The 12,066-nt window shown below is 37.3% G+C and overlaps 2 protein-coding genes across 2 annotated transcripts; both read right to left on the minus strand.

Annotated features, from left to right (window-relative positions):
• Positions 1-26: 26 nt before the first annotated feature.
• GGS22DRAFT_154040 (UPF0187-domain-containing protein) lies at positions 27-2,485 on the minus strand. Its single transcript, XM_047959962.1, has 4 exons — positions 1,823-2,485; positions 1,389-1,750; positions 989-1,335; positions 27-929 (listed from the first exon to the last, which is right to left on the minus strand). Exons 1-4 carry the CDS (start codon positions 2,009-2,011, stop codon positions 433-435), a joined length of 1,395 nt encoding a protein of 464 aa, XP_047821528.1. The 5' UTR covers positions 2,012-2,485; the 3' UTR covers positions 27-432.
• Positions 2,486-3,514: 1,029 nt separating this feature from the next.
• On the minus strand, positions 3,515-5,642 carry GGS22DRAFT_154043 (uncharacterized protein; the record flags this gene model as incomplete). Its single annotated transcript, XM_047959963.1, has 2 exons — positions 3,515-5,380; positions 5,589-5,642. 2 exons carry the CDS (start codon positions 5,640-5,642, stop codon positions 3,824-3,826), a joined length of 1,611 nt encoding a protein of 536 aa, XP_047821529.1. The 3' UTR covers positions 3,515-3,823.
• Between the last annotated feature and the right edge of the window lie 6,424 nt (positions 5,643-12,066).

A 12,066-nucleotide genomic window follows, 5' to 3' on the forward strand; every position in this document is an offset into this window, starting at 1 on the left:
GTATTGTACCTACTAAAATCCACGGGTTTATACTGAAGGTTTCCAAGGTTAATATGAACTGAACTAATAAAATGTTAGCGGGGTTCATTCACGATAGCAGCATGAATCCCACAAACAACAACAGAACTACATAATAGGTACCTTGTAAATAAACTTTATGTACCTAGTATTTATCTTATACCTACCTCTAGATAGGTACCTAAGGTATATACAGGTAGTACTTTTAATGCAGTCCCGCTAAACCTAACGACAAAAATCAATATACCGCCGGAGTCTCATTTTTTTTTGCCCTGTCCGATCAACGATTATAAAAACATATTTGAATACCCTCTGCCATATGATATTTCAAGCCAGAAATAGTTACGAAGAAAACTAGAAACAAAGAAAATAGAATGGGGAATGCCGTCGACGGAGAAGATTAATATGGAGGACTCATACGCTCTGATTTCCCTTCGAGCTGTTTTCCGCTTTGTCAAATCCTGCGTGCGGCCTATTTCTTAACGCATTACGGATCGCCGACTCCGGCCGCTGTACCCATACGTCATAGGTTGACTCGCTATGGGGATACAAGACCTTGTTCCTCGGGTTGTCGACCCATTCCGATACACGCGGCTTGGGGCGCGCTGCGATGGTTTCCATATCCTCTACGATCTGCTGGCAGAAGAGCTCTAGGGGCAAATCGTTGACATCGTTGCCGAAGGGATTCTCGATCTCGTGCCCGATGAAGAAGATGCCGAGGATGATATAAGACGCCGCGACGGTAGCCGGGATCGTAATCCAGCCGAGCTCTAGGAGTAGTTGGAACGGGAGGAGAAATACGTAAAGCCAGGTAATCTGAGAGATGGCGATGGCGTAGGCGACGGGGAGAGGCGTGTTAAGGATACGCTCCGTGTTGACCATGACGTCGTTTAATGCTTGGAGACTGTTATCTGCAGAGGAGCTGTCAGCAGGTTCGCGCACACGATGGAATCGAACCTAGGAAACTTACAAGCGACGGTCTGTTGCATTCCAACAGGTAGCTGTCCGCCGGTAGCGAGTTCGTCTACATAAGCCGTCAAGTAACAGAGGATCTCGAGTGGAAGATTGCCGAGAGGGGTTTGAGCTTTCTTCATCAGCTTCCGCGGGTTGGACGCCGCGAATGATAATCCTAAATTTTCTCCGATCGCCTTGAATAGCCCGGGCTTCGGTCTCATCTCGTGCTCCTCGGTAGCGGACTTGGCAAAAGTATCAATATGATCGACCAAGTCCACGAGGTCTTCATAGTACGTGTAAGGTTCGAACCGAAGCTTATGCTTTATACTTGCGGCGAAGGCCACGATCAGGTTCATGGCGGTCCTGACCTTGATTAGGTAACCGATGTGAATTGGGAATAGGTGAAGAGGTCTTACAATTTTGCTAGGAGGTCCTCCTTCTTAGTACCCTCGCGTTCGATAGCATTCAGCCAAAACACCCTTCCGAGCGCCTGACTAGTAAATATCAACTGACTCCAATACTTCCTGCCCTCCGCGTATCGCTCATACGCAGTCGAACTACGGAAAGACAAGCCCAAGCCCACGACGAAACCGGTGATGGTAAGCAGGATAGAACTAATTCCCAAATTGACGTTTGGGACCAGCTTTGATATAACGGTTACAGTAGTTGCCCAGGTAGCTACGACGAGTAGCGGAACGATCATTTTGGGGAGAATGCTGCCGTGCATCTGCATGAATAGAGGCCATTTTGAATGCTTGGATAGATCGCGAGGTCCCGTCTATCGGAGAAAAGGTTAGCAGTCACGACAAACTAGCGGGGTTAGGAGCGGGAGTGGGAGTGGGAATCTCACAAAATAGTCATCTATATCCATCGTCGTGTTTCTTCTGCTGAAGGGATTCGGCGTTGCCGTTTGTCGCCGTGGTGACATGGGGTATTCCTCTTCGTTGACGACGTGCGAACCCTTCTGGTCGATAGGAACGTGATGTCCCTGATCGCCATTGTGGTTTGTGTTAATCGTGATGCCCGAGTCTTCAGACATTCTGAGATGAGCTGGAGCGAGCAAACGTGGAAACGAGTGGAGAGCTCGGAAGTCAAAGCTGCGATCGACAGCGACTAGTATTGCGTAATTCCTGGAGAATCTACGAAAAACAGCGATTGGTACGCGCCTCGGCAATCGACAGGATCACGATATAACGTTGTGACGTTATAACGTTATCTCGTCCACAAAGACTGCGAATTGGAACCTGCCAAAGTGAAAATGAATGAAAGAAGAGGCGTAATGTCGACGAAGGTTTGAGATTGGGGATCAAGGGCGGAAAGAGAGCAGCTTCATGACAAGAGACCTAGAACAAACTCCCTGCCGAATCCACTCTTTGCGCATCAGGGGATGGGCAAGTTTTAAATATCTGGTTCAACATTGGGGGCCGTCAGCCTAAAAGATGCTGTCGAAGTTTTCGGACGGTATGCTGTGCAAGACCCTGTAAGGGTCCTTCATACTGTACATTGTAGCTGCATAACTACCACTAATACTATAGTGGAGTCGATTGAAACAGGAAGAGGTTTTCGAGAAGGCCAATTAGAGGAGAACTCGTAGAATAATTGACGAATCAGAGGTCGCTAGCCGACGTGGAATTTCCACAGATCATGGTTCTTAGAATAGGACCTTGGCAGCGCAGGGGGATCTAATGTAGCTGGTATTTTGTATCATAAGGTGGTATTTTGTTCGATACTTCCGTCCTGTGCCCGAGCAGTTTCAACCCGATTCAAAGTCTACGTTGTCAAAGGTCAAGTCAGAATGAAGATTCATTAGGATATACTGAAATTATCACCTCGAGCTAACAGGATTGTGAGAATCAAGGCCTTAAAACACACGAAGAGGAATGTATGCAGACAGTACGTATAGTAATTTCTAGGAATACGAATCATGTGGATTTCTTCCCGCCTCCACATAATTTAGCTGAAGAAAGTGATGGAGCAATCATCTGAAACGTTGGGTCTAGAACACTTAAGGAACAAGAAATTTCGAAAGTTTAACCTCTAGGACTCTCTCTACTTGTAGAATTTGTAGGACTACAGCGCTTTGAACCTGCAGAAATGAGGAGAACCATCATACACGTAATATACTAGCTGACTAGGCAGGTAGGTACCTGATATGCAAGCGATCCATCGCTTCTATACCAAGACAAATGATGACTGGAAGCTACGCTCCGGGGATAACGACTTTTGAATAGCTGGAAGAGAGCTGAAAAATGTGTGCTATGTATAGAATTAAGATAAAAGTACCTACCACTTAAATCACGTAGTTTCCAAGGTTATGTATATACCTAGTAGGTATCTAGCTAGGTAGGTATTATACACATAATTATATGTCAGAAGTCCTACCTAGACATCTACTTAGGTAATAGGTAGGTAGGTGGTGGGCTGGGTATTGTAGAAATGGCAGACACATTTAACTGACAGGCTTCGAAGTGAAAATATATCTATAGATGCCAACATAAGGTACCAGGGTAGATACCCTAGTACCTAGTAGGTAGATAGGCGGTGCTTTTATTCAATATTGTCAGTCAAGTTCATGTGAGACATATACTTCTTTATTGTTGTTCGTCGGCCGATGCTTAGATGCTATAAACTCGAAATATACCATTCATACACCTTGACGACACCCTTTACATTGTCTTCGCCTTTAATAAACAGATCCTGCACAGCGAGGTCGCTCACTAGATGCATCATGCCCCGTTCAAACGTTGTCCCCTAAAACTCCCATATAATGAATTGACATGTCTTCGAGCCTGGTACCCCCCTTATTGTTGTAATGTATAGGTAGAAAGAAAAGGAATCGAACTTCATATGACTACCGAACCACCGAGTAAACCCGCTCTTTTTCTTCCCGGTCCTTCTTCTTCTTAAATAAGGACTTGAGCATGTTGTCCTTTTTAGGGCGGAGTACCACGTTTATGGAGTTATCCCGGTCACTACGACCGTCATCGATCGCCTTAATTTCTACCTTCTCAGGTCGCTTGGATTTGGTAGTGCGATCGGTTCTGTCGGTACGATGACTTCGGTGACTTTGGGTGGTCCGATGACTCCGGTGGCTTCCCGCCTCGCTTGCGTTATCAGCCCCCTTCTCGGTGTGACCATCTCCAGTACTATCCCTTCGGCTCTTATGCGTCTTGCTCGTTTTAGCCGTTTTACTTGTCCTGTTTGTTTTTGTTGTTCGGCTAGTCTTAGTCGTGCGAACGCTGCGGGTATCATCGCCACCGTACTGATTGCGCATTGCGCGATCAGCTTCGGGGCTGATAAGCTCGAGGTCGGCTTGCGCATCCTCGCCAAACGGCGTGATACCTCGGCGCCAATTCTCGATACTGCTCAACTCCTCCTCGATGACGAGAGCCTCGTCAAAGCCGGCGCTTATTTCCGACTCCGGATAGTGTCGACCGGCTTCGTCAGGGCCTGGCTGATATGCTGGGAAAGCCATCGGGGTAGCGGCCATTGGCTCTGCCTCCGAGACGCGCTTGACGATCTTCCAGCCTCCGAACATGACAACCGTAACCCCGACCGTCACGCCTGCGGCGATTAGGAACTGAGGGCTCGCGAGAAGGGCAAAGATCGCGGGACTGCCGCCTTTGAGGACAGATAAGAAAGAGGGTGACATCTTTCCTAGTAGCGCAGATAGTTCGGCGAGTGTGAGAGCGACGGCGGCGGCAGCGTCGGGATTCCCCTGTAGGTGTTGGATGATGTGAGTCGCCGTGTGATGTAAACATTGGGCCTCCGTAAGCAGCTTTTCTATCTTTCCAATCAAGTCCAGCGCGTTGCGCTCCTTCTGGGCGGCCTTGTGGACGGGATCTAGGTCGATCCTCTCCTCTAGGTCTGGAGGGACATTTCCGTACGCCAGATCCATATCTATCTCCTTTCGTTTCTCCCTCAAGGCCGGATCCGAAATCGATCGAGGCACGGTCACAGTGTGCATCGAGGGCGCGATAGAAGGCTCGTCGATGTAGATGGGCATAGTTGGCGCGTGCGCCAGAGTAGGACGACTCAATGTCATATCTCTCCCGGCGGTTTCCGCATATGGTGAACGATAGGTAACGGGGGGGCGCGAAGGAGCTGTTGATGAGACTTCGCTATGAGTTTGGAGGTTGCGCTCGGTCAATGCCGGTCTCGTCTGCGACGCGGACCGTTGTTTAGATCTCTTAGATCCGTAGCTCCTACGAGATGTCGCTTGGGAAGCGGCATCGTCGTGGGATGCCCGCCGAGGCCAGTCACCGTATTCGACTTCATCGTAATAGCGCGGCGAAGGCGGCACGTCAAAAGTCTCGCTGCGCTTGACGGCACGCTCTGCTTTGATAGCAGCTTTCTTCTCTTGGTAAGAGGCCTTCGCCTCCTTTAGAACGTTTAACAGGTGTCTACCCTGTGAAAAAGCAACGATTATTAGGCTGTGAACATTCAACAAATACGGACTTCGCTTGAAGAGCTGGGCTTGGCTGCGGAGCGATATTTTGTGCGGGGCGTCTGTGGAGATACACCCATACCGTAGATGTAGCGCCGGGAATAAGAGTTGTAGAAGTAGATGTGAGATATAAAGCTAGAAATTAGGAAAACCGACGACCTTAACTTACATTGCTAATTATCTTCCCCGAAGAGTTCACTATGGTGACTATCTCCACTGGCATGATTGCAGTAATGTACTTATCTTCCTCGCAAACTTGGGAGCAAGCGAGCGAGACAAGAAGGAGGAAGAAGTGTGTGTTTCTTAGTTACTTATGAAGTAGCGGGAAAAAGTAAGAGGCGGGAGCGCAACCGGCTAGCCAGCCAGCACGGTTGTCATTCGTCTGTCAGGACAACAACACGCAGCGGTGAAGGGATCACTGAACATCGACGGGGGTAATAAAGTGGAAATGGGAGGTCTAACGTAGACGTACGCGATGACTCTTCTTATGGGAAATGATAATTTTCAAATCTATCTCATGTTTATGCACATACAGTATGAGAAGCCGACGAACCAAATATTATAAGGTACCTACCTATTAGGTAGTATAGGAAAGATACCTATATATATCGAGAAAGGAGAACGGGAAACGCCCGGGGTAGTGAGAATCCACACGAGGGCCAACAGCGCATCCGAGCCATCGGTCTCGGAGAACAGGTGCAGCAAATGTTGGTGATTGGCTGGCTAACTGGGTAGGGGAGGAGAAGTAGATCAGGCGTGCCTGCAGCGCTTCGGCCGCACCACGTCGTTGATGGCCTTCTAGTGACCGCGAGGCGCAAGAGAAACAGGCGAGGTTAATATGCAATATGATGTATTCTTCTTATTCGAAGACCCGGTTTAGTTCACATTACACCGCATCTGCGCAAACAAAACAGCGTACCGTCTGCGGCCGCTTTCTAAATCCCAGTGGTTCGGATCGTAAAGCGTTGGAGGCCGCCTATAAACCGAAAAAGGAAATCGTATATGTACCTAAGTTTATATCTTGTAGAGAGCAAGGCAAGATAGGATCACGACCAAAACGAGAGGCTAGTAAAGACCAGAGACGAATTGGGTACGCGCCGAATGCCAATTGATCAAGTTCAGGGACGATCTAGCTAGTCCAGGTTGTAGTTACGCCAACGTGCTCAGCGCGTTCGCCTCGTTGCTACGGTGCTACCTACCTAGCTAGGTATCTTTGGCAGTCTAGGTATTGTGCGTAGTAGGAAGAGGAGTGAATGGCTGCTGATCGACGGCGATCGGGCAGCGCTCATTTGCTTGGCTTCTGGTAATAATAAGCAATCTGGCGAAGAAATGCAGGCTTTGAATGGAGACAAGTGGCGGCTATCGTGACCGCCCAATCGCTCAATCGCTCAATCAAGCCAACGATTCCCCCTCCCGCCGACGGGGGGGCTTGATGAGCATGGGATGGGAGCGGCTCTGACGGGACGACGGGAGATGCCCGCGGAAAAAAATCTAAGGCTGGACCCCTTATCGTCATGCCTAGTCATACCAACTACTAATACCTACATACACTGTAAATGTTAACTAGCAGACAGAGACTAGTTCCATTGTAGTGTAGTGAGGTGAGTGGCTTGATCCACTTCGTAACATCCCTCTAGTCATGAAGGTTCGTTGGCCTATTAATCCGATTGATCGCCTGTGATGCGGTGGTTTTGGACTTGCTGGCTCCTACTTTCGTCCACCGCCATGACGATCATAAGTTTTAAGAGTTGGAGATCACGAAAACGTCCGTACCTGAAAACTAGGACAGCTCAGGTTCTGCACTTGCGAGCCAAGAAAATCTGGCTGCTGGGTCTCTGGGTCTCTGCGCGCTGGCGAGATGAACATATGTATAAGTAGGTAGGTAGGTAGGTAGGTAGGTAGGTAGAGGAGATTCGTGTCTGTTTCAAATGCTGCAAAATGTTGTAATGCATGGCATATATCCAGGTTCACCGCAGAACATGCAAGTCCCCTGACCTGAAAGTAAGATCTGGTCTGGAAATTTTGGAGAATTTTCAAGGTTGTATGACCCGTCTGTCCGTTCGGACCATTTATTTTATGTGCCCGGTATGTACGAAGTATGCTCGCTGCTTCAGTAATGCGGTAATTATGTCATTTTGGGCTTTGGCTGGCGCCACAATGTGGCTAGCCGTCCTATTCCATCTAAGAGGGGAAGACACACACCGACTTTCCCTATTCTGTCTATTCTGTCTATTCTGTTAGAATATCTACTAGGTACCTAGGTAGGTATTAGGTGGGCAGTCGGGGGACCGCAGGAGCTACTATGTACGAGGAGGATATCCATCCATCCATCCATCTTTACACATAAACTTTTATGTTAATGTATACTGCTTATACATAAGTAAGTAAATTAAGGTTGCACATTTAAAAATACTATATCGTATTTTATAATATTATTAATATATAATAAAGTGTTTTAAATAAAACACGTATTTTTCGAAATTAAAAATATTTATTAATATTTAATTAAAATATTTTATATATTTAAAATTAAATGTAATTTTTATATTTATAAAATATTTTTTAAGTTTTATTTTTTTAATTATATAAATTTAAAAATTTTATTTTAAATTTTTTTATTATTATTTATTATACGATTAAAAATTTAATTTTTTAATTATTTTTTATTTTTTTTAATAATTATATTTTAATTTTTATAACTTAATTATTCGATAATTTAATAATTTATATATATAAATATTAATTTATTAATTATTTTAACGTTTAATTTATTATAATTATTATTATAAATAAAATTTAATGCCGAAAAAAATCGTTTAAAAAAAATTAAATTATTAATTATTAAATATAATTTAATAATTAATTTAATTAAAAAAAATCTCGTATTTTTTATTTAATATTAAAATTTAATTAATTTTCGAAAATTTTAATAAATTATTAAATAAAAAACGAATTTATTATATTAATTTCGAAATTAATTAAAATTTAATTAAATTATATATATTTAATTAAATAACGAATATTTTTTAAAGAGCAATGCTAGCCGCGCAGTATGGGGTTCGGCTAATTTCCCGCGCAGTATCGGATAAAAGAAATGCCGAAGAACGGTGTACATTTTGTCCCATACTGATTTATATGGGAAAACATGTACCTGTTTTAGTCTCGAACCTTATTCTGGCACTTGTAACTTTTTTCCCCAACCTAACTTTGAATCAATTGTTTCTCGATCAATCCAGGTTCAAATCCTTAATAATTACAATTGCCGTAGTCGCATCGAAAAGACGAATTGAATGAACCCGGTTGCATCTCGATCGGATCAAAAGGGGGTGTTGCATCGTTGAATCTAAGTCTGATCGCACTGAGGGCAATAGGATCAACAGCCAGAACCTAGAAGTAGACACCATTTTCGATCCAGCTTTTCAAGTCAAACTCGTCTTCAATTGATTGAAGACTTGACCTGCAGATAGACTGGTCCAACAGCTTTCGATGAAATCAGTTTCGAAAGTTTCAATTGAAAACTGAATTGAGAAAAGGACGTTGAAGATAGGTTGATACAAGAGAAAAGTGAGGTGTGGACTTTTCGGAAAGTGTACAAGTTCAATTGAGCTAAGGAGAAATAGCGCGAAAAGCTTATTTTAAGGGTACAAGGCGTTGTATGGCAGTTTGTATGGGCAAAAAGGTACTCTTTCGAACGCGCTATTTTAGCGCTACTGCGCGGGAACTTAGCCGAACCCCATACTGCGCGGCTAGCATTGCTCTTTTTAAATTAAATAATAATATTTTTATAAATTTAAAAAAAAAAATATTTAAAATTTTATAATTAAAAAATTAAATTATTTAATTTATTATTAAAATTTAATTAATTTTTTTTTTCGTAAAATAATTTATAATATAATAAAATTAACGTAATTAAATTATATTAAGTTTTTTTTTAATAAAATTTATTTATTTGAAATTTAATTTTAACGATTAATTATTTAATTTATATATAATTAATTAAATTTAAATATAACGATAATTTTATATATAAAATATATAATATTAAAAAAAATTTTAAAATTATATTAAAAATTTTAATTATTAATAATTTAATTTAATATAATAATTAATTTATTATAATTATTTATAAATTTTTTTAAAATAAATTTTTTTTATTATACGTTAATTTAAATATATTAATATTATAACGTTTATTTTATTTTTAAAATTAATTTAATATAATAATATTAAATATTTTATTTAATAATAATTAATAAAATTAAATTTTTATATTTTTAATAAATTTTTTATTATTTAATTTAAAAAAAAAAATATTATAATTTTACGGTTTTAAAAATAATATATATAAATAAAACGTTATTATAAATACGTTTTTAAAATTTTTAATTATATAAAATAAAAATTAAAAAAAATCGTAAAAATAATAAAAAAATAATTATAAAAATTAAAAATTATTTATTAAGTTTAATATATTTTTTATTAATAATTATAAATTATAAAAAACGTAAAAAACCGTTTAATAATAAAAAAGTTTAAAATTTTCGATTAAAAATTTATAAATGAATTTTATAATTTTATACGTATTTATATAAAATTTTAATATTTTTAAATAATTATTAAAATTTATAAAATTTTTAATAATAAAAATTAAAATATTAATATAATTTTTCGTAATTAATTTAATTTTATTAACGTTAATTATTTTTTAATAATAATAAATTAAATTTAATAATTAAATTAAAACGTTAATTAATTAATTAAAAGTTAAATTTTTAAATATATTAAATATAATAACGATTTTTTTAATTATTATAATAATTTAATATATTTTAATTAAATAATTATTATAAATTTCGTTTAAAAAAAATTATTAATTATATTTTAATTAAATAATTTATAAATTAAATATAATTATTAAATAATTTCGAAAAAAAAAATAATATTATATATATTAAAAAATAATTTATTAATTAAAATTATTTTAATAAATTTAATATTAATAAAATATTTTTACGATTTATTAATATAAATTAATAACGATAATATTAAAATTCGAATTTTTTAAAATTAACGATTTAATTTAATTTAATTAACGAATATATATTAATAAACGCGATAATTATTTAAATAATAAAATAAATTAATAATTTAAAAATTTATTTTATTAAAATAATAATTATAATATAATTTATTAATATTTTTAATATTTAAAATAAAATAAATTCGTAAATAATAATTATAATATTTATTTATAATAAAAATATAATTAAATAATATAAAAATAATTAAAAATTTTTAATAAATAATAAATATATATAAAAATTAAGAGAAACCCTGGCCGCGCAGTATGGGTACATCGGCTGATCCGCGCAGTAACGCTAAAATCCGCGCTAGCGCATTCGAAAGGTACCCAGAACGCCCCAACTCCCTTCAATCCACTTTGATCAATTATTTCTCCTTCACCAACGCTTCAAATTTACTATAATTACAATCATTCAATAGCTCTTACAAAGCGCTTTCGAATGAATCAGGTTGCAGGTTTGTATCTATCAGGCTTGAAGAGCTATTTGGGATTGAAAAGATTCGGGCAGAGGGATAAAATTCCAAGGTCTCCGGTCGGAGTCTTGTAGCGCCTCCAGGTTCAAACTGACTTTTTGTGACGTCACTAGGGATTGAAGAGATGCAAACTTACCTGATTGTAGTTTCGATTAAGAGCTTTCAATTGATTGTAATTATCAAGCTTTTGACGTCGTATTGAAGGAGCAACAATTGATTGAAACTGGTCGGAGACTTAGGTGTTCCAAAAAGATACATTGTGCGAAAAGATACATCTTCCCGTATATCAGTTTGTATGGCGACAGAAGTACCCTCAAGCTATACCTCTTTCGAATTAGCGCTACTGCGCGGATCCGACGATGTACCCATACTGCGCGGCCAGGGTTTCTCAAAATTAAATATTAAAATATATTAAATTATTTTTTATAATAATAATAATAAAAAAATAAATATAATAAAAATTTTAATCGAAATTAAATTAAATTAAATTTTATTATTAATTTTATTAATATATTAAACGAATTTATAATAAATTAAAAACGTATAATTAATAATATTATATATATTATAAAAATTAATATTTATAAAAAATTTAATTTAAATAAAAAAAAATTAATAATTAATATATTATTAATTATAATTAAAATTATTTAAAATATATAATAAAATTAAATAATTAATTATATTCGAAATATAAATATTTCGATTTTAATAAATTATATTTAATAATATATATTTTATAAAAATAATATATTATATAAATATTTTAATATAAAATACGTATTTTATATAATTTTAAAATAAATTATAAAATAATTATTAATAAAAAAAATTTAATTAATTTAATTAAAATATTAAATAAAAATAACGTTAATAATAATACGATAATTATTATTTTAAATGGTTTTAAATTAATTACCGCGTTATAATTTATTTATAATTTAAAAATAATTCGAATTTTTATATAAATAAAATTAAAAATTCGAACGCGCGGTTAATTAATTTAAAGTTTATTTACGTAAAAATACGTATAATTTATTAAATTTTTATAATAATAATAATATTAATATTTTTAAAAACTTTAAAATTAT

This window comes from Annulohypoxylon maeteangense (genome assembly GCF_022496945.1).
Source record: "Annulohypoxylon maeteangense strain CBS 123835 unplaced genomic scaffold GGS22scaffold_3, whole genome shotgun sequence".
NCBI lineage: Eukaryota > Fungi > Ascomycota > Sordariomycetes > Xylariales > Hypoxylaceae > Annulohypoxylon > Annulohypoxylon maeteangense.